Source organism: Gymnoscopelus microlampas, assembly GCF_963454915.1.
Source record: "Gymnoscopelus microlampas genome assembly, chromosome: 2".
In the NCBI taxonomy this organism is placed as follows: domain Eukaryota; kingdom Metazoa; phylum Chordata; class Actinopteri; order Myctophiformes; family Myctophidae; genus Gymnoscopelus; species Gymnoscopelus microlampas.
In genome coordinates, this window is record NC_139939.1 from 22632169 (window position 1) to 22654577 (window position 22409).

A 22409-nucleotide genomic window follows, 5' to 3' on the forward strand; every position below is an offset into this window, starting at 1 on the left:
GTTATTCTGAAGTGAGCGTTTCACTTCTGGTGGATGGACTTCAAAATAATAGCATTTTGACCAGCGATGGAAGAAGTACTCACATGTTTTCGTAAAGTAAAGTAAAAGTATCAATACCGCAATTTTGATAGATTCTGTTACAAGTAGAAGTCCCGTATTCTAAAGGTACTCATTATGCTGAAAGTCCCTCCCATACGTTTCACAAGTTATGTCTAATAAAATGTATAAAGATCTTATGGCAGATCTACAAGCTTGCAACGCGTTGTGAACTTGTAGATCGGCTTTTTTCAAACAGCTAGTTTAAATAGGGCTGAAGTGGTTAATGTTTGTTTTGTAATTATAATTCAAATAACAGTTCAAAGTCACTAGTAACTAAAGTCTTCAAATAATTGTAGTGGAGTAAAAGTATATTTATTTGCCTCCGAGATATTAATAGTGGGGTGGGGTAGAAGTATTGAAAAGTGGAAATACTCCAGTGGAGTAAAAAAGTACCTCAAAATTGTACTTAAGTACAGTACTTGGGTAAATGTACAGTTACTCTACACCATTGATTTTGACTAACAAATGTTATTCAGTGGTAAAAAAAAAGTTATTCACTGTGCTCTTATTTTGAAGTCGACCAACCGGATGCTAGATGATTATTCAGGTGAACTTGATGAGCGTGTATAAATGATTTAAAGTGATGGTCCACTGGGTCCTACCATCTATGACCGAATGTCTAGTCATCATGGCTATCGAAGAAAGCACATGCGTGCGCATCGGTGACCGGGGTCATGTAGAACATGAACACACAATTTGTTTTGTTTTATTCTTTTGTCCGACCATCCACTTATACATTCCACCTCATACCTGTGCTGTGCCCTGTACAGTATGTTTAACCACTTAAAACCCCATTTGGGTGACGGGAGTCCCTCAGGGCTCAATAATAGTGTATTTTCTGTTATTGTGGGGAAAGCTTTAGGTGAAAACAGTGGTTAAGACTGGAGAAGAAAACATTTCTCGATTGGTGCAATTTATCCCCATCATCACACAAATGAAATGACACAATATTGAGCTCAGTACAGCTCTTCACCTGCATTTTTGTCTTTAAGGACTCATGAAAGTCACTATACATTTTGAGATTCAAATTTCACACAGGATTTCAGTGTGCAGTTTAATCAGTTATCATCCACTGTGATAGTGCAACTTAATGGTAGCCTTAATGGTAGCCTTTAAAGAAAAACAAAAACAGACAAACAAAACCCAATGACAATACAATAGAACAGTGGTTCTCAAAATGGGGTCCTCAATGGGGTTCCAGGTGGTCCCCAGCAAAATGAGTTAATATATCATCAAAATCTTTTTAACCACTTTAAACCTATACACATCGGCTACTTTCAAATCTTGGGGAAAAAAGGGAATATTTTTAAAATATTTTACACAATCTTGTACGGGGGTCCCTGGCACAAAATCTTTTCAGATGGGTGTCCACAGCCAAATACATGGCTAATTTGGGGGTCTTTAACATGAAAAAGTGTGAAAACCACTGCAATAGAAGCATGAAGACAACATTCAAGGGGACAGCAGAGCAAAATATTCATAAAGTCCTACTACCATATCTTCTGGTACTGTACACGCGGATTATCTACCCACCCAACTGGTAGCTAGTACTAGCTACTGTAACTCATGTTACAATATGAACTTGGTTACAATATATTTCTGATCGTAATGTCCTATATTTGTACCCGATGGCAAGTCAATGTACAGTAAGAGCTGTAACAATGGTGTGAAGGTATGGTAGATTAAAGCCCTAGCAACTTATCATAGACATAATTGATTAGAAGTGTCAAAAGGCTATATTACCATAGCCTTATTTTAAGAACATAATTATAACGCTAGCAAGACAGCTGTTGAAGACGATGTTGAAGAACTCGAAACCTGTGGACGGAAATATGATCAAATCCAACAGTTCACTTATTAAACACATTTTATCAAATGCCCCCCATGACACACACACACACACACACACACACACACACACACACACACACACACACACACACACACACACACACACACACACACACACACACACACACACACACACACACACACACACACACACACACACACACACACACACACACACACACACACTCACGCGATAGTGAATACAACTCCATTGGGAGAGTACAGCAGATATTGCAACAGTAATACTAATCTTTACAGAGAACAGGAGTTCTCCAATATTTACGATATCTCACCAACTAGTCTGTTCATTAAATACCATGCACACCAAACATCAACCTCAGTGTCTCCAGTTCAAGCCAGGGTCAACAGTAGCTGCACACTGTACATTTGGAACACTAAAAACAACAAAAACAAAAAAAGGGTGCTTGATATATCTTGTCTTACAATACACAGAATAAGCTGCTGTAAATGGGTCTGGTTAGTAAATCAAGCACTCCTTGAGTACTTCAAAGAACTGAAGCCACATTTCATGTTGAAATCGTGATTTTGTTCATTTGCAAGATAGCGTTGCATCAATACCCACTTGATAGCTTGATGTATAGGAAAAAATATTATATGCATTAAAGGTGACGTTTCTGTTGCCATGGGCCAGGGTGAGTGATATAGTGTAAAAGCAACAATCCACCTTGAAGTTGCACCAACAAGATTATAGAATCCTTCCTTTGAAACAAACCAAAAAAGCAGCTCCCTCTTCTTCCCCCTATGGGTCAATGGTGGAACGGCTTCCATAGCTGTTCAGTGTATAGTTTCTCACAGGAAAACAAACTCATCAGTACTCCCCATGTTGTTACTCCTGCTCAGTATGCCTGGGGGCAGAATATGAGTTGCAGGGCTAGTGTGATTGCTGCTTTGAGCCTCTATTCCATAGTCCTGACCCTGACCCTCCACAAACGTAAAGATGGGATACCTCTCCTTGGATGATGACAGGGCCTGGTGACAAAAACAAAAGTAGACACTGAGCAGATGTAGAAAACTGATCAATTATTAGGGAAAGGATGGACATGCATTTTAAAGTTGTTAAACCAAACTTCTGTTTTTGAAAATAATATTGCATTATACTGAGATAATGAGCTAATCATTTTTATATTAGAATAGACAGGTTTTCAAAGTGATCAATTGCTGGATCGAGCTATTGATTGGATCAATCTATCCTTTGTTTTTGTTTTAAATACCACTGTGTCACTCTAATATCTCTGAGTAATTAGATCTTCCATACCATTGCTACTGATCTACCAATCATACAACCATCATCAACTCATCCATGAAGTCATCCACTTAACCCATCCGATGTCAAAAACTACAGACCGGTATCACTCCTTTCCTTTTTGGGAAACAGGTTGTTTCTAACCATCTTGCACAGAATGACCTTTTGGATCCCAACCAGTCAGGATTCAAACCTGCCCAGTCAGCTGAAACAGCAGTCACAGTCAATCGCAGTCACAGTCCACATGGCTCAGGCTGCCTTACAATCCTCAATACTCGTTTGTCATGACCATTTGACAGTCATCCCTCCCCATGGAAGGTAGCACTAGTTTTGATTAAAAAAAAGGGATAGTGCATGCATATCCCAATCTAAAGTGCAGGTGCTGGACAAACGGCAGATCAATAGTGAAATAAATAAAGTCTGCACACTGGCTCTCAGCTCCACTGTGGAGCTGAGATGGAGCCGAGAGCCAGTGTGGACTTTTTTTAATTTTATTTCAGCACTAGATTTGATTCCTGCATATCTCTGGTCATAGCATGCAGACTGCTCACAATATGATTAATGTACACAATCTGTCCTTTGCTGCACAGCTTTAGTAAGAGGACCAACACAAGCATTCCTAAAAGATAGGAGAAGAGGTAATTGGGCTATACCATTCAAACCCAGACTACAGTATATCAGGTAAGTGATTAAAGGGTATACACCATGAATTAAAAAAATAATAATAATATTTAATATCATATTGTTTATGTCCCTCAAACGTTTTTCAAAAGGTTTGAGCCTAAATCAAGCCTCAGATATACTCATTCCAACTAACTTCTCTCTGGCTTATAAAGCACTTTCACCTGCAATACCACATTGTCCTGTTTGGCACGGGGCGCTATTGAGCCAGTTTGTATGCATGTTATCTCCTGGTTCTGTGTGGAAAAAGTAAAAAAATAAAAAATGAAAAAAAAGTTTTTTTGTTTTTTTTTGGTTGGAACTGAAAAACGGGAGGAATTGTTCCCTGACGTGACGTAGGCAGGGGGAACAAATCTGACGGACTGTTTTCAGACCAATTTACATAAAAACCACAGATAGCCTATGAAAGCCTGCATGCTCGAAGTCGGGTATTTTTTGGAACAGAAGAGAGGTGGGGGAGACCAAAAACACACAAAAATGAAGAAAAAGTTAAAATTCATGGTGTAGACCCTTTAAACACTATTTATTATGAGTTCGGTGCGCTTTGGTGTCGGCTGCACAGGGAGAGCCAAGGGGTGGTGCCTGGTGCAGCAGCCTTTCTAATGTCTGTGGAATGCCTTTTCAATGGAATGTGTCCAATTAATAAGGCTGATTGGCAGTGAGCCTTGAAAAGGCATGCCACACAGACCGTTACAGACACTGAAAAGGCATTCGTTGTTTTAGAGCAATGGTTTTCAAATGTTTTCTCACCAAGGGGGGCGAGTCAATCTCTCGAGGCACACCTGTATTCATAGCCAAAATACAATGCATGGCAAGCAGCTATTTGTACATCTTATTTTCTGTTTTTTTTTTCTTTTCTTTATAAATAAATACTCTGTGGTGTCACCTGAGCAACATCCTTCCAGCCTTTAGTTAGACCTGTGTCACAGTGGGTAAATGACATTTATCCTCCACTACACCCCTGGTTAACAGGGGAAAACCATGCCAGTGGGGAGTGGGCTACCCTTGCCTCCTGGTCCACAACTCACATTCATACCACATATTCTTAGACTGTCACTGAACCAAAGCTACAAAAAGGAAGAACATTTTAGATAAAACGTTTTCATAACAATCAATGGACCTTCATGCCTGATGATGACGGTCCATTGAAGCAAACGTCGTTTCATCAGGCATGAAGATCCATTGACAAAAATGTTAACACACAAATTAAATATTGGAGTTTAATTTTCACTGTGCAGAGGTTTCTTCCTTTTGTAGTTATCTTTCTATCCTGTACCTTAACCCAATTGTTGGATGTGCACACCTGTTCACCTATTTTCTAAACCAAACATGTACCGTATATTAACCATTTATTATCTGGGCATCATCTTTGCTACGGTACTACAGTATCTCTTCTCTGTAGCCACCACACAATGAATACCAAACTATATAAGAGTCAAGTCTCAGCTAATGAGAAACCTGTGGTAAAAACCTGGGCATTTTATTTTACTCTGAATATATTGCTAATTACATACAGTATATGCCAGTTCGTAACCTGAGTTGCACTACAACTTGCACTACTGGTTGTTCCAGTCTAATAATTATAGCAAATTATAATTGGGTCCCCACTCCTTTGTGGTATTGTTGTCACTGTATATTTGCACATACATGAAATTTTAAGCAGTAGGTCAACAACAGACCAGGTGACCCTCTTGTGCCAAGACATAGAGGGCAGCTTTCAGGCAGGAGTAAGCCATCTTCCTGGACCTCAGAGCTGCTTACGGCACTGTCTGGCGGCTTAGACTACACATGAAGCTTCTGTAAACCATCCCAGACAAGCACATGGTGAGCTTCATAATGGAGATGCTGAACAACCGCAGCTTTCGGCTGTTCACCAGCCATGGCTAAAGCAGCAGCTCAAGAATGGCGTCCCGCAAGGCTCAGTGCTGGGCTGCTGGAACCTACTGTATACTATTCAACATGTACATTCACAACCTACCCAACACAATCAAGGAAGTACGGCTATGCAGATGACCTGGCCATTCTACACAGCAAGTTATCATGTGAAGCAGTAGAAGAGGGCCTCTCAAGCTCAGTGTTGATAAGACCGTACCCAGAGCTGCCAAATCTCACGCAATGAGCGGGAGACACACGCAAATGACACTCTTCACACACACTCACACCACACATCGTATTTCTCACGCCGTCAAATCGTGGAAAACTGCGTCAAATCATGCACCACTGAGACATCCACTTCTGCCGGTATTTGAGTGACAAAGTGAATTAAATTATTGTATCTGAAGTAGCCCCACCTGTTAACTGTAGTGAAAGGCAGAAATGATAGGCGCATGTGTGCGTGCGTCTCTTGTATGAGGGACACTGCGTGCATTTACACACCTGTCATTCCATTGATTACAGTATATCCCCTGACGTCGCCGACAGGAGGATCAACAACATAGATCTTAAGATAACTAATGTGCTATGTTCTACACATCCAAAATGTTAGCTGCCGGGTGTACCTTGGAATTCTCTGTCCGGTCAAGTTTATAATGTCAGTTTTTATTAATTTAATTCGACGACCTGTGTCTGTCTGTCTGTCCATTGATTGCTACTGCGCTGCCAAGAGCAGGCAGTTAAAAGGGGGAGGGACCTTTGGTCTCCTACTTTCTCTACTCATTTATTATGACTGAATACACTCCAGTAATTCCCTACAGTATACACATTATACTCCATTTGATACCTATGTGATAAATTCTAGTTCATTGCATGCAATCAACGAGATATTCCCTTTTAATTAATGAGTGGTTATTATTAAAGATGGCTCTTTAATTGCTTCAGTCATCAAATCAATTTCAGTTTATCTTGTTAATGGGTGAACTGGTATGTTGGTATGAATACAAAAATACATTTCTTTGGCGTGCGGTGGTGACTCCATGGGTCGATCAAATAATAATAATAATAATACTGAGATAATAGCACTGAGATAGGCAATTCCTGCGTATCTCAGTGTGAGGCTTGACAGGACACTGTAATTTAAAACAACAACTGGACAGTGTCATTACAAACTGTGGAACACATAACCAGCTGCCCCAAACACCACCCACTGAATGGCAATCGTAGTCTAATTGACCTGGACGATGACACACTGGACCGGCTCACATACGGCAGAACATCTCACTGCATTCTACTTGTAAGGACATTGTAACGAAAGGTGCTATACAAATAAAAATGATTATATTACTGTTATTATTACTTAACACATTGGGTGCCAAAACCGTATATATACGGTTTTGGAAATACAACCATGGAGTGATTTTTTTTTCCTTCATAGCAACAGGAGATATCATTTTTCGAAGATTTAGACTTGAATCCACTTCCTGGTTAACTTATGACTTCAAAAGCCTGTATCTCTGCTCCTGTGTACTTTTTTTTTTTACAATGTTAATTTGACTATTTTCAACTGGCTGCAACTATGGAACGGATTACCGAATGTTTTTAATTCCCCCCCCCCCCCCCCCCGATTGTACGACACCTCTATCTGTGTAATGAGGGGATCACTGAAAATATTTTGTGACTACTTGAAAAAGGTTAAAAAATGGTTAAAAATCCAGGCACTCAAAGTACATTTTTTAAATAAACCTCTGGCACCTCAAGTGTTAATAGATTGAAAATGAAAATGTCCATTCTTTAATCTTCTTTAATTTCATCCTCTATACTCTGAAGCACTATGGCAACGAAATGTGTGAAAGTGATGATTGTTAAACTAATCTTGATATGATTGAAGCAGGAAAGAGGAGTTATTTTATTAAATGCAAAAGTGGTATGCAAATACAATGTGGATTAAGCCCTAGGGGTGAATAAGTGATGTATTCTATGAGGCACTAGGAGACTAAACACTCACTCACCACACTGACAGCAGAGCATAGAGACTCAAAGTCCTTCTGGCTCTTGGCATAGAAGCCAATGGTGCAGCTTGGATCCATACGACAGAAGGGCATCTTTCTGGGTGAGCTACAGTGGAATGACTAGAAGAGAGAGAGATTGTGCTAAATAATTATCATTCAATAGAACTTCACACTCAAAACAGGATCTTTAACCACTTAGGCCTGCAGAAATATAAGGAAAATGGCTGATCTACAAGATCACAATGCATTGCTATTTTCACTGTTTTTAAAAGGTGTTGAAATCCTATATTACATAATGTTTCACCTATAATGACATGCCCAAAATAGGGATGCTGGATAACCCCAAAGTCAAGTATCAAACTGCAGGTGCAGAGAGAAGCGACACCAACAAAGAGAGAAGAAGAGATCAACTCAAGGACAGAGAGAGAGAGAAAGAGATAGACAGAGAGAAGAGGGAGACACTAACCTCCAGTGGAAAGTTGACTTGTGTATCATCAACCACAGGCTGACAGTAGTGAGGATCCAGATAGAGTAGCTGCTCATCTACAGTAACAAACAGAAAGAGAGAGGCACAATTAGCATCCAAGAATTAGAAACCACTACGGCTCTGGACAAGGAGTGGAAAGCTTCCTTGGAGGTTGAGGGAATGGTGAGGACAACAAACAAAGCATGGGTTTGCAACGCCTTGAGCACAGGTGTCAAGTTTAGGCTGTGATAGGGAAACATCAACCACTTAAGCCCTATTTTCAAACATAGCAGATCTACAAGCTCGAAATACGTAAGCCACAGTGTCAACCTTAATCAATCAAGTGGTCACTTATCTACTATAAAGACTCTTATGTGCTGATAACGTCTTCCTTTTAAAATAATAATAATGATGATAATAATAAAGAATAAAACAAGGCCAGTTCTTTCTTACCTTGAAAGCCAATGAAATACAGTGAATGCTTGGGTTTGCCACCAATGATTCCAATACAGCATTCCAAATTGAGGATATTCTGGAGATGAATATACAGATTATCATTCAGAGGTGGAACTGAGAATACTAGATTACTATAAATGTAATCCAATCTTAGAGTACCCTTTACTATCATCAGAGAAATAAATGTACCTAGAAATGTGTGCTCAGTAGAATGAAATTCTCTGCCAGCCCAGGAGGCATGTCCTAAATAATAATAGCGATGTATGCAGTTAAATTACTATCTGCAGCCATGAAAGAGCAGCACAGCATATGATTACCAGTTGTACATCGTATCTACTGTCTTTATGTCTTTTACTGTCTGTCGTTATGTCCTGATCACATCACCCAAAACATTTTATCTTCAACTCCAGCATGTTTGTTCTGCAACTCTAAATGTCTGTGATTTCAAGACTGTATTAGAATTGTATCCATCTTGGTGTTAGCACTTTTAAACTCTCTAAAAGGAGCTTGCTGTCAGGGTGTACAATAAATATGATGCTGCCTAGTAGTGTGCAAGATTAGATGTGGACAGACACACACGCACAGGGGTGAAATGCATGATCTCCTGGTGGAAATAAACAACAAATAAACAACAGACATTCTATTCATAGCAACACTGTGCTTCCATTTCAAACACAGAAGAGGAAGTCATCAATCCACAGGGGCCTCAGTGACACGTTCGTTCGATATTAAGATGCATTTGTTATACAGTATAGCCATAGCAATAAGTGTCATAATAAATGAATGAGTGTTTATGTAATATGTACTGTATGTGAAAGGGCATGCAGACCTTGACACATTCAATGTAGGAGGGGTTGAGTGTTTCTCCTCCCAGTCGAACAGGTACCAGGATAATGACTGACTTCCAAGACTGACTGGGGGGCTCATGGATATTCTGGTTCAGAGAAAGGTCACAAAGGCGTACCACATCCTCTTTGTACACTAGAGTGCGCGCGCACACACACACACACACACACACACACACACACACACGCACATGATAAGGATGCCCCAAGGGCTGCTTGCTTCACGGCAAAGAAATACATCAGTGACATCTGAGACTTACTGAGTAACTTATCATGTGAGACGCAGAACATATGCTGCGGCACTAATTCAGAGGCTGCTAACTCACCACTGCACATCAGAAGTCATGAGTGTCTATATTACGTTACACTCATTACGTTTGATATGCTCACAATTAGCACAATTATTACAGTTAGCATATCAAACTCACCAACACACATTACACAATGGGAGCATATCAAAATCGGTGTGTTGTCAAACTCACCAGTACAATCCTGAGCCACATAAACAGCCAGATTGGGGACATCTGAGGCTTTGGCCACTGCTTTCCTACAAACACAAGAGGACCAGGACACTAAACATTGTGTATTCTACATTATTTATACATATGCCATGTTTCCCCTACATATAAATGTAATAAGGAGATGATTTTACCAGAATGAGGGTGTTTTAAATGATGACATTAGTAAGTGCATTACATTGGGCACTGGGCAGAACAACAGATAAACTCTAGTCTAGATATCATTAGGAATAGGAGCGAGTTTACGCTGAAGAGACACAGAGAGGGGGAAGAATCAGACGGATTCAGACAGAGGTTGAAGAGGACACAACCATAGAGGGTTCAGAAAGGGCTTTGTCATGCTCGTTTTTGTTGTCCGGCACGTCATCATTACAGGTGTGTGTTTCATCTATTTTAACTCCCTTTAATGGTTACCATCATGTGTAAATAATTTGTAAACCATTTCAAAATTTAGTGAAGCATCAGTACTTACCTTAGTATATGTGCTACTACAGAGGGGCCGTACCAGTCTCCTGCTTTCTTTCCTGAACTCTTGCCAAGCTCCACCAGCTGGTGAACCCCAAAGGGTGCGGAGGGCTGGTCCCCAAACCAGGTCACCACCCTGCGATGGATGGGCTCTGCCTGCCTGTCCCTCACAGACTCTGGTCTCTTCTTTTGGATAGAGTTGGGTGCTTGCTCGCCTGGCAGGGACTTCTGGGGGTTGCTGGGACCTCGAGGGGAGCCAAAGGATGGGATAGGAACCCCCCCAGCACGGGCTGGGGAGCGAGGTCGAAACACCTCAAAGTCCACATCGGCCAGTTGCAGTGCGTCTGGCCAAGCCCAATCTGGAGAACATCAAAAATGCTTGTCATTGAATCATGGCTCCAAAACACAAATAGATTCTGAATTAAGCAAGCAGGCAGCTAAAGACTAGTGTACTGTATCTGTAAGTAAGAACAGCCATAAAAGACAGGTATAAAGTAGACAAGAAAAATATAAAATATAGACAGGAAGAGAGAGAAAGAAACACAAATAAAGTATACAAGAGAAGTGACGCAAGGAAGAAGAAAAGGAAGAAGAGAAAAAAAAAGACAGCTGCTGAGTAAAATAAACTGGGCCAGACAGAATGAGGAAGACATTGGTCAAACAGCAGTGGAAAACAGAATCTATAGTGCTGGAGGAAGAAAATAGAGTAGAACGAGGCAGGGCCAACTATCCAGAGAAACAATAGACAAATAAAGACAACTGGCAGGCTTGTGGCAGCAGAAGAACAAGGGAAAACCGAGGAGCAGAGGGACTAGAGAATGAAAGAACGAGTCAGACAAGAAAAGGTACAATGAGGTCAGCTTGTTGCGTAATAATGCGTATCGGTCTTGAGACTATTATTCATGGCAATGTTTTCACTTTAATGATTTGTTTGCTTTAGGTGGTACGGACGGAAGGGTGAGGTTTGCACTTGTGGTTTGTTTTCAATGAGTGTGCCAAGCAACAAATCAATTACTATTATCAATTATTAACTGATAATAGTAATTATCAATTAATTAATTATTAATGAATTAAAAAAAGTAATGACATTTGTTTTAGTACTTGCCGGACCAGATTTTCTGTTTCAGAAACTGTGAGTGCATGGTAGAGAGAGAGACAAACCTGTGGGCATGAAATGGACAAGCAGGCCCTGTCCCAGCAGCATCTGCCCGCTGCGTAGCATACAGCCCCAGCCACAGTCTGTAGTCAAGCTCGAACCCTCCAACTGAGGAAACTCTCTCCTGTAAGTCAGCCACAACCTGGAGACAAATGCCAGACGGAAACGCTCCACCTCATCTGAGAGAGAGAGAGAGAGAGCGCAATAAAGGAATTCAGAGAAGAAAAAGAAAGGTAGAGAAAATGTCACTTTAAAAACATATATGTCAACATGAGCTCCATATCTATCAACACCATGTGTCCATCTTACCTTCACTGTTGAGCAGATAGGAGTGTCCCAAAATTGTGACTGGAGAGGTCTTATTGAAGGAGGTCTTAGTCTTGACCGACCAGCCTGAGGGAGAGAGATAAGAAGCAGGGAAAAGAGAAGTTGGAGAGAAAATCCCAAAAGATGGCAAGCAGGGAAATTGACTTAGGCAATAATGTCAACTGTTTTTAAAGGTCTTTTACATATGCACATATAAACACACATACATACATGAATGGACACATCGTGCACAAACACACAATCATGAACAAACACACTGTTCCCTACAGAATATCACACAACAACCAACCATATTTGACATTGTTCCACGCTGACATCAGCTTGGCTTTCAGTTTGTCCACTTCATCCGGTTCTCCGGCTGCTTCTCTGTTGTTGGCGTCTGGACTCGGGCCTTGACCGAGGCCAAATAATCTGCCCTGCCGCTCCGGGGTCTGGTGCCTCCTGGTCTCCACCATCTCATCCTGCATCACCACTCCCCCCACATACTGAGCCGCACTGGGAGAGATGGAATTCATGGCTCCGTGCTCTTAGAGCTGGGATGCAGTCCTCATTGCACTGAACAGCTGAGTTGAAGGGGGAGGGGGTAACAATTATTTGTGGGCGGGTCACTGACAGGACATTTTCCATTTAACAATGCTGTATTTTGGTGTCAAAACACGGAAGAGGAATCAACAGCGGCCTCTGTGAGTGACACATGTGTTTGATGCACATTGATTTCACTTTTTTTTTATTGTGAAAATAGCCGATCTAAAAGCACAAAACGCATCGCAATTCGCAATTTTTCTGTGACGCTGTTGGATGACGAAGTTTAGAATAGGGCTTATAAGTGGTTAATTAGACTAATAGATTTAGTTGATTGTAAAAATCTGTTAGAAATGTTTCGTTTGAATTCATTCATTGATATAAAGAAAATAACAAATTATAAAATAAAACCTGCTTCTTGATTATTAGATTCATCAAAAAAGTTATTAAATTGATGGAGCAAATGTTAAGGAAATAATTGGTAGTTGCAGCCCTACAAAAGAGCAAAAAGGTTTAAAGTTTAAACAGCCCAGTGTTATGCCGATTCAGTATTGTGTAAAAGCTCTTTTTCTGTTTGCTCTTAAAGTAGACATTTCTTCTCAAACTGTTTGCCGTTTATTGCTTAGTTAAATGCTGAAGTGACAGAATAACTTGGGGACAAGTTTCCAAGGTTATCTAATAGAGGAAAAAAACTATAATCTGACAGCACTTTAGTTGTGCATACTCCATGAAATAATCACATCACATGGTGGTATGTATTCGCAGATTTCGCACACTTGCATTCCTAACGATTGAAAAAAGTGAAGTGTACAGTGATATCATAACTCTGTGAATTACACAGCGGATGAGTTACACAATACATGAAACAGAAACATATCACCACAAAGGATCATGTGACATGTGACTTTTCCCTTTCTTGCACAAAAGTGAAGAGTTGTAGCCGGAACAAAGAACAGTATTGTTTCTCCTCTAATGGGAAATCAGTTCAATTAATGTCAAAATGTCATGTGACAACAGTGAGCTCCAACAGTGGCCTAAGCAGCCTATGGGGGGGGGTTCAAACCTCTGTCACAGAAGCTGAGGCAGGCAACTATGCAGGCTATCAATACATAATTATAACATTAAATAAGTACAAAAGCTGTGAAATTCCTATTAACATAGATATATAAGCATGTGCTGTGATATTGTATTATAGTACTTTATGTCCTAGTTTTCTCAAACTGGTCACTGGACTTGTGATCTGAAATTTAACCCATCTAATCTACTTCTGTTAACTTTGGCCTCTATAAAACAACAATAGCCTATTTTTCACGCTCTGTGACTGAATTATCCTTTTGTGCCTTACAATGAAAAACTTTAAGAATCTCTGAGGTTAGATAATGTAAATTAGACAGCATGTTATGTAGACAGATTCCAGGTTATTTGTAGACCTGGCATCCTATAGTTTGTAGGACTTTCAATGTACAGATTATTGATTTTTGGATATTGTACCGTTTCAAGACTGATGATAGGTTCTTGGTTTACCGATCCTAGATTAATATTTCTATTTGATATATTACCTCGTGTTTTCCTTGCTTACTGTAAAGTTAATTGTAGGCTTCTTCTTATGTCTATGGACAGTGGACACATACTATCCCTCTAGCCTGCGTGGGTGGCTGTCTATTTTGTCCTGGGAATGAATGACCATCATACTATCCTCATTTGATTATCCCTCACTCCATTACTGACAGTACATAAGTGTGCTGGTTTTAAATGGCTACAGTACTGTAACCATGTAAAACCAGCAGTAGTGTAAAGTAAGTACATTTACTCAAGTACAGTACTTAAGTACGATTTTGAGTATTTCCAATTTTCTGTACTTTTACTCCACGACATCTAAGAGGCAATTATAGCCCCATTTGGAACATCTCCCTCCGCTGTATAGCTTCGAGATGCGTTACTAGTTAATTGGTAGATTTTTATTACAAAAGATACATTAACCACTTCAAGTAGACGATCTACAAGCTCACAATCACAATGCGTCGCGGTGAGCTTAGATCTGCTATTTTCCAAAGATCTTTATACATTTGATTTGAAACCTGTGAAATGGGACATTCTGCATATGAGTACTTTCTACTTTTGGAACTTCGATAAATCTGGTCCAAATAACGCCATGGACCAGAGCTAGTACTTCAAGTACATTTTGGTACCAATACTTTTGCACTTTTACTCAAGTATGTTTTTATACCGGACTTTTACTTGTAACAGAGTATTTCTGCATTGCAGTATTGATACTTTTACTTAAGTAAATAAAAATGAGTACGTTTTCCACCACTGCTAAACAGTGATTCATTTTATTTAGGTAACTTATTTCACCATAGTGTTGTTAAAGGGGTGTTTATACCTGGCAGGGCACGGGGTCATCTTCGTGCTTCAGTCCTTTATGCTTCAATCAATGTAATCCAACCTTCAGTGAAAACACTGCATAGCTCGACAACGTTAGCTAACAGAGTTTACATTAGCCTGGTAGCTATGGCTGTCAACGCAGACTTCATCCACCACCGTGGAGCCTGGAGGAGGCTTTCCAACAACAGCAGATGTTCGCAGGTCGTGAGGTTTCCTCTGTTCATCAAAAGTCCAATCTGTCGCTCTCACACTGTGAGGACAGTCTTAATAACTTGTGAATAATGAAGATGCTGCTTTCGAGGATCAACTGGATTCTGTGCTGCTTCTCAGTCGGTCGCAGTTTGACAGCAGCAGAGGACAGTGTTGCCATATTTTGTGAGAGAAATAAGCAGCCAGGTATATGAAAAAAAGCGCAAAAGAAGCAACTACTCTAGCCCACGTGAGCACTTTAAACCATCGGATATTTTAAAATACCCGATCCACAACGCGTCGTGATGCAACGCATTGTGAGCTTGCAGATCTATTTTCAAAAACTCTTGCAACAAAATGTGGAATATTTGGAATATTTTTTTAAACATTCTAACAACACAATGCTCCCTGGGCACAACACATTTATGAAAATATTTGAGAACCACTGGTTTAAATAATAATGCAAACATGTGGAGCAAGCCTAAATAAGCAACTACACATTCTACACTAGAAACAAGGCAAAAAAACGCAAATCGCAACTACCAATATTTACAAGCGACTTTACAGTAAAACAAGCCCAACGTCGCTTATAATAAGCCGACATGGCAACCCTAGAGCAGAGAACATTTACTTCCTGTGTCCCGCCCCCGAGAGCACGCGATTGGTTTAAAGTCAGATGTCACAGATCTGATTGGATATACGTCAACAATGAGGGTCATGGGGTGTAATATTTACGCTGACTGACAGTTGTGTAATTTCTGACGTATACATTATGGTCTTGAAATGTTACACTACACGTTTCATTAATTTGTTGGAGCTTACATAATTTTTAGACGGCACAATAAATGAATATCACTCTGCAGCGGTGGAAAAAAGTACTCAAGTAGAAGTCCCGTGTATTCAAAATGTACTTGAGTAAAAGTAAAAAAGTATTGGCATCAAAATATACTTAAAGTACCAAAGTAAAAGTAGTCATTGCGCATGATGTCCCATTTCACAAGTTCAAAATGTATACAAATCTTTTGAAAATGGCCTGAAATATATATAGACCCATAGACCAGGTGCCTGGTGGCTCAGGCACAGACCATATTTGAATATGGTTTGAATAAAAAAATAGCAAAAACAAAATGCCAAAAAATAATTCTTTATAAGAAATTTAAAAGATGAATAAAAATGTATGTTCCATTTTAACTGACTGATCTTCAACAGTTCCTGGGTTATCTGGCAGGCGGGTTAATTGTTAAAGTACTCATGTGGGTTACTTAAAGGTTCTTTCAAAAAGGCATCTTATGAAGGGCAATACATGTTCTGCACTTTGGCCAGAACCAGACAAATCATTTTGACACAATATTCAACACTATTTGAGTGGAGGGGGACTATATTCACCGAATCTATGTTCCAAATAATACAGAATTATATGATATTTTTAGGCCAAGTTGCTATTGGTTAAATATGTTGTGAAATAAGATATAGAGAGTGATAGAGGTCTGTCTGGTCAAATTATAACGTACAGAAATGAGGCTCCTTTCCTCTATTTTAAATGGCTGATGAAATCGTTTTAGATATATTTTTTCTTTTCTAAATGGTGGTAATTGAAGCTACTTGCGGGTAAGGGAGAGGATGATACATGTGGCCACAGCCTTCTCCCTTCCACCTGGCCTATATGCTATGTTCACACTGGCAGACAAAATTATTTCAAAAAAGGAGTCACAAATAAATGGTCTGGCAACTTTTGGATCAAATCTCTGAATTTTATTACACATACTGCACTTCAGGTGTCTGCATTTAAATGACATCTATCACAAACAAAGTGCCCCATGATACAAATAAATACACTTTCAGTTAACAGATAAGTGGAATGTCATTATACTTGGATTTTGTGTTCATTTTAAGAATCCATGTATACAGTATGTGAATACAGTATATTCTATGTTCTCCAAAGTAACATCATACACATAATATTTAAAATAAAGTGCATCTCACACTACTCTTTTCATTAGTCAGAACCAGAACTGACTAATAGCTCAAACATGTAACTCTGGGACAGATTCCTCTGATTAGTAAAATGCCTGCAAGTGGGTGCAAGATTTTTACAAGATTTAGTACAATTGTTTTTCTTCATTAACTGATCTGAGCTGACCTGATTTTTTTTTTTTACATCGACATAAAAAAAAACAACTCAGCTACTATAAGGTGTTCTTGTCACTAGAACTTTTAAGGAAAATCTTTAGAAAACTGTATGCCCTATTCAAGAAAGGTAGAATTAACAGTCATATGAAGAAGACAGCAACATAAAAGGAATGATTCATGTGTCACGTGTACAGTACATTTAATTAATTACTGCAATATTCTGCATATTCTGCATAAACAGAAAGAAAATGCATATTCACTAACCCTATTTCTTATAATGTCCATTCTGCAATATATCCGTGACCGTATCAGTGGACATAACCTTGTTACAATTATCTGAAGCTCGCCAACCAAGTTATTGGAGATCACAAGGCATTATGTTGAACAGAGGCAATATTCAACCAGCAGAGGGCAGTGTAACATGCCTTATAACAAACTGCATGAGAGCTTGCAGATCTTCACACAAAATGATCCTCTATCTAATTCATACAGTAACTAGGCTGGTTACAATATTGGACAAGCAGTCCATACCTGCCAACAACTGTAAATGCCTTGCATAAGATTATGCATATTGGATAGTAATTGTGAACTGAGATGAATGTGAAAGAGTGATTCTTGTCACACTGTAGGCCTGTCTTTCCTTTAATTTCAGCATTCTTGCTGAATGTATTTGATAGCAAATCCTTTACTCAAAGATTACAGATGTCATACAAATGAGAGCATAAAATAGATATTATGATCTATATCCACTGTATAGTGCCTAACAACACAGTTTGATTACAGATAGCAGGTTTATTGTGATACAGAATAACAGCACTAAACATACCTGACTCTACAGCCCTATCTTATCCACTCAGCCCTTTTATAAACAAGTTATGCTACATCCATGACTGCCTGCTTCCCCGTTTAGGTTCAGATCAATACACAGGTTTCCTGTACACATGCCTGCCTTCAAAGGACAAGCACAAATCTATTTTCTGTATACAACTCCAGTTTTTACAAGTATCTATTCTAGCAATATTTGCTGTGCCAGTGATAATAGAGTAGCAGAGGATTTTCTTCCATGTGGCAAAAATATGTAAATGCTATTAGACACTGAACGCTGTCCATTTATTTCCAGTCTAGTTGTTATTGTAAATCCTTGCTGATTTGACGGAGTATGATAATCCAGCACACAAGTGCCACAGACATACTTGCACATGCACGCACACGCACACGCACACACACACACACACACACACACACACACACACACACACACACACACACACACACACACACACACACACACACACACACACACACACACTACCTCCTATGGTACATGGGTGAGTGGGTGTGTGCCTGTTTGTGTGTGAAAGCTGCAGGAAAAAGCAGAGTGAGAGAGCAGGGCTCTGGTGGCTCTCCTGTGTAGCAGAGATAAGGGCTGAGCCCAAGCCTCAGTCAGCCCAGCTTTACCCTAGAACAGGCCAATGCCTTCAAATAGCCACCAGAAATAGACACATTGGTGCCGAACAGCCGCTTCGAGTCATGCACCAAGAATGACAGGGAGACTTTACTTGATGGTGGGACATTCACTGACAGAACGCCTCGGCTGACTATGCAAATCAACTCACAGAAAGAGAACTGCTGGATGGAAAATAAACAATAATTTTACTCACCCGTGGCCAAACTCACATTTGTGTGTCGCTTTGTTTTGTTTTATGTGAATGCTAGATTACATCGAGTCTCAGTGGACCATTTGCATTTAAATCATTGGCTGTAAATGGTTTAAATGGCTTCCTCTGATTGACAGGAAAAATAAAAGAGTGGCTGAAATTCAAAATCGAGTGACTGGATTTGGTATTCACAGTATTCAGCATGTTTTGATCAGTAAAGCACTTGTTGACCGTTTTGTATCTATTATACATACATTACATTTACATACATACCATATGACACGCATTCCCACATACACTCACACATACATACATCTGATATAGACTTTTACATAACATGGGGTGCCTTCTTATTAAATAGTACTTTACAATAGAAAACAACAATAAGCACACCTTTACAGAAGTTCTTTTTTCTTTACTCCTGATTTTGGAGTTAATAAATACCTTATTTCTTATACATTTGGAATGTTCATGCTCTTTTTTAAGTGCTTTACCTATGCTGCATTGTTCTTCTGAAAGGCATTTGTATTCCCAATTTTTTCCCTTATCTACCACATGGGGTCACATCTTTTGGGGGCTACCACCTCCAAACTTCTCTCGCAGTGAGCTAACAGGACTTTGGGTTACAACTGCAGGCCCGCCAACTGCTCGGCCTCCGGAGGAAGCCTCTCCCTTTCCTGCTGAACTACCCTGCTTCTCCTCCACCGTCTTGGCCTGCTGGTCTTTGTTCTTTGCTCCATCCTGGTATCCCAGTTTCATTGGCCCAAGGACAGTTTTGGCCACAGCGGTTAGCTGGGTGACAAAGCTTGTCTTGTCACCGGGGGAGACAGGCCGGGACTTACAGAGGGAGGGTCCGCAGAGCGAGGGGGTAACTCCGGTGGGGGACGGAGACGGGGAAGGTGAGTGCTCCTCCACCACTTCCAGTCGACACTTGTCCTCCCAGTCCAGAGTGCCTCGGTAGCAGTTAACAGGCCCCAGGCCCTGCCTAACCTTTCCGATGGAGAGAGGTTGTCCATGGGGAGGGACAATAGGTGCAAGGACCCTGGACGGGAGTTTAGGGCTTTTGGAGCCGAGGTCTGAAGTTCTCACATCATTGCTCTCAATACCACTCTTTCTCAGACTCTCCCCCATAACCGATGGCTTAAATGATTTGTTTATGCTCATTGCCAGGCCCTGTCCGTTACCTTTATCAAGTGCGGTGGTTGTGCCTTTGCCTAAAACACAACTGGGCAGGCATGTCTTACTTGTACAACTCTTACTGTCCCCTACCTGCTTTGGTTCAGTTTTGCCTCCTAGGTTGTCCAGGGGATCTTTCATATTAGAAAACATACTCCAGACTGTTCTGGGTTCCTGATGTTTAGGAGATGAGACTGTTTGAACTTGGGGGATGTTGTCAGGCCCCTTCAGGCCACCAAAAGCTACTGTTGTTTTGGTGGGTGTGCTCGGAGTTGAAGTTCTCATGGTGTCTGTACTTGGGGACTGAAGTCTGGAGGTTTGACCAAGCTGGGAACTCAACGGGTCACTTCTAAGAGATTTTCCAGGAAAGGAAGACTGGATCTCTGCGGCTCCGCTTCGACTTGGGGATTTCTCTGCAACTGCCGCTTTATATTCTGTATCTTTCTCCCTCTCTCTCTCCCTTTCCTTCTCCCTCTCTCTCTCCCTTTCCTTCTCCCTCTCTCTCTCTCTTTCCTTCTCCCTTTCTCTTCCAGCGAGCAGTGCTTCCCTGCTCAGTGGCGACTCCTGCCTGCCAAGCCTCCTCACAGGTTTGAGCACACCAGTCTCTGGAGCGGCTGAGTGGGATGGGGAGCCCAGGCAGGAGTGCAGCGGTGGGGGGTTAGAAGGCAGGTTTTCCCCCTCAGTCTCAAGCAGGCTCTGGAGCCCCATCTGGGCCATCTCACAGAGGAAGGCGTCTTTGCGGTAGTCTGCGTGTTGCATCTCCAGGCTGTGCTTCCTCAGCGGTCCGCCCAGTCCCCCCGTAGAACTGGACTGGGTCAGAGGCGAGCCGAGTTTCTCTGCCGACTGGACCCGCTTGAGCAGAGGGGAGCGAGGGGGCTCGGCGCTCTTGGGCCTGGAATGGACCACCGGGGGTGAGGAGTGGAGCTTAGCAGGGAAGGTCTGGGTGGTGTTGCAGCTCCCTACAGTGTGGCCTGGTAGCGGTGGAGGAGAGGACTGGGTGGGAGAGGGAGTGTGGGCCAGCGGGGACAGGGGGATGTTGCCGGCAGACTTGCAGCGGGCTGAGCGGTACTGACGGTGGAGTTTAGGGGAGAGGCCATGGAGGGAGCTGGGCCTCATGTGCTGGGAGGCAGCAGGGGAGTTGGGGGTGCTGGAGGCTGGGGAGCTGCTCTGAGAAGACGCACCTGGAGGAGAGCACAGAACAAAGTGAAAAAGATGATACAATCACAATCAGCAGCTACTGCACAAGTACCTAAGGGTACAGTATGTTCACACTAGGTGCTTTTTGTGAAGGAAAAGCGCTGCCTACAGTGACTTTTCTGCTGAAAATGAAAAAAGAAAGAAATGTACTGCAATGTAACTCTATGGAAAGTACCGAATATTGATAACAAAGATTTAAACTAGTATAGTACGCTAGGTGTAAATTAAGACTGAGACATTTTAGCATAGACAAGCTGTCAGACCGCCACCAACTCTCTGTCTGTGTTTTTCCCCTGCCTGTCACCTCTCCTGGTGTGGGCTGATGCTGGTGAAGCAGCAATATATTAATAGTATTTAAGAAAATACGACTCCACGACGAATATAGTGAATACGATGTTATTATATTAAGTTTACATGTGTAAAGAAGTGGGTGAAATTCTTGTTCTTGTGCGCGCTCCATCATTTGTAGTTTTCATGAGAAGAGAGAGGACAGAGGTAGAATAAGGATAAAAAAGGTAAAAAAGGTAAAAAAGATAAAAAAGCGGCCCACATAATACAGTAGGGGCATTTTAATAGTTAAACTACCTTAATTAAAGTATTCTCAACTTTTAAAAGTGCAGTGCTCGCAGAGTTAGAATTGCATCGGAAAATTTAATGGATTATTTAGTATTCTATTGGTAAAAGACAGACTTCTTATCTTCTGCTTTCTTTGGTCAGAAACATTTCATCCACTCTGGTCTCAAGCATCTTGTACAACCAACTATTAGCTTTGATGAGCACCACACAAGGTCTCTTTATGCTTCCCATGTCAAAAACAAATTCAATGCAACACACAGTAATGTTAATGTATAGGGCAAACATTTGTTTGTATTTTAAGTTTTTAAATGTCTTCTTATACATGTAATATGTTTTCTTTATGTTGCTATGTAATTTCTTTGTGCAGACCCCAGGAAGAGTAGCTAGCTGCTGCTGATGTAGTAGCAAATGGGGATCCAAATAAACAATAAACTATATTTATCTGAAAAGCAATTTGCTGTGCTCCTGATGACCTCAATCAGGTTTATCACTTATGTTGAGAATGAGATCTTCATTAATTTGCAACTGTCTGATTGAGCCTGACTCTAATTAAGATGCAGATCA

At 40.8% G+C, this 22409-nt stretch overlaps 2 protein-coding genes across 4 annotated transcripts in view; both read right to left on the reverse strand.

The window, feature by feature from the left end:
* Positions 1–1134: 1134 nt before the first annotated feature.
* Positions 1135–15247, reverse strand: atg4da (autophagy related 4D, cysteine peptidase a). 2 transcript variants are annotated; one of them, XM_084042187.1, is made up of 11 exons: positions 14918–15247; positions 12302–12507; positions 11995–12078; positions 11691–11864; positions 10537–10888; positions 10029–10093; positions 9531–9682; positions 8699–8777; positions 8246–8322; positions 7780–7899; positions 1135–2940 (listed from the first exon to the last, which is right to left on the reverse strand). In XM_084042187.1, exons 1-11 carry the CDS (start codon positions 14935–14937, stop codon positions 2761–2763), a joined length of 1509 nt encoding a protein of 502 aa, XP_083898313.1. In that variant the 5' UTR covers positions 14938–15247; the 3' UTR covers positions 1135–2760. The 2 variants fall into 2 exon arrangements, with proteins under 2 accessions (XP_083898313.1, XP_083898312.1); XM_084042186.1 differs by having other exon boundaries at positions 12302–12575.
* A 1631-nt stretch (positions 15248–16878) lies between these two features.
* mast1a (microtubule associated serine/threonine kinase 1a) overlaps positions 16879–22409 on the reverse strand; it is a 78388-nt gene continuing 72857 nt past the window's right edge. For both annotated transcript variants that reach the window (XM_084041599.1, XM_084041598.1), the window contains exon 28: positions 16879–21253. In XM_084041599.1, the coding sequence (XP_083897725.1) occupies positions 19458–21253 (1796 nt within the window). In that variant the 3' untranslated portion in view covers positions 16879–19457. The remainder of the gene's footprint in view (positions 21254–22409) is intronic.

What these genes read in the sequence shown, in the direction of transcription:
- atg4da (XM_084042187.1), bottom strand. Translation starts at nt 14,937, where the DNA reads ATGACCCCGTGCCCTGCCAG. An exon ending in CCTACATTGAATGTGTCAAG is followed by an intron (nt 8,778 to 9,530) that starts GTCTGCATGCCC and finishes ATTCATCTCCAG; the next exon opens with AATATCCTCAATTTGGAATG. An exon ending in AAGTCAACTTTCCACTGGAG is followed by an intron (nt 7,900 to 8,245) that starts GTTAGTGTCTCC and finishes TCTCTCTTCTAG; the next exon opens with TCATTCCACTGTAGCTCACC.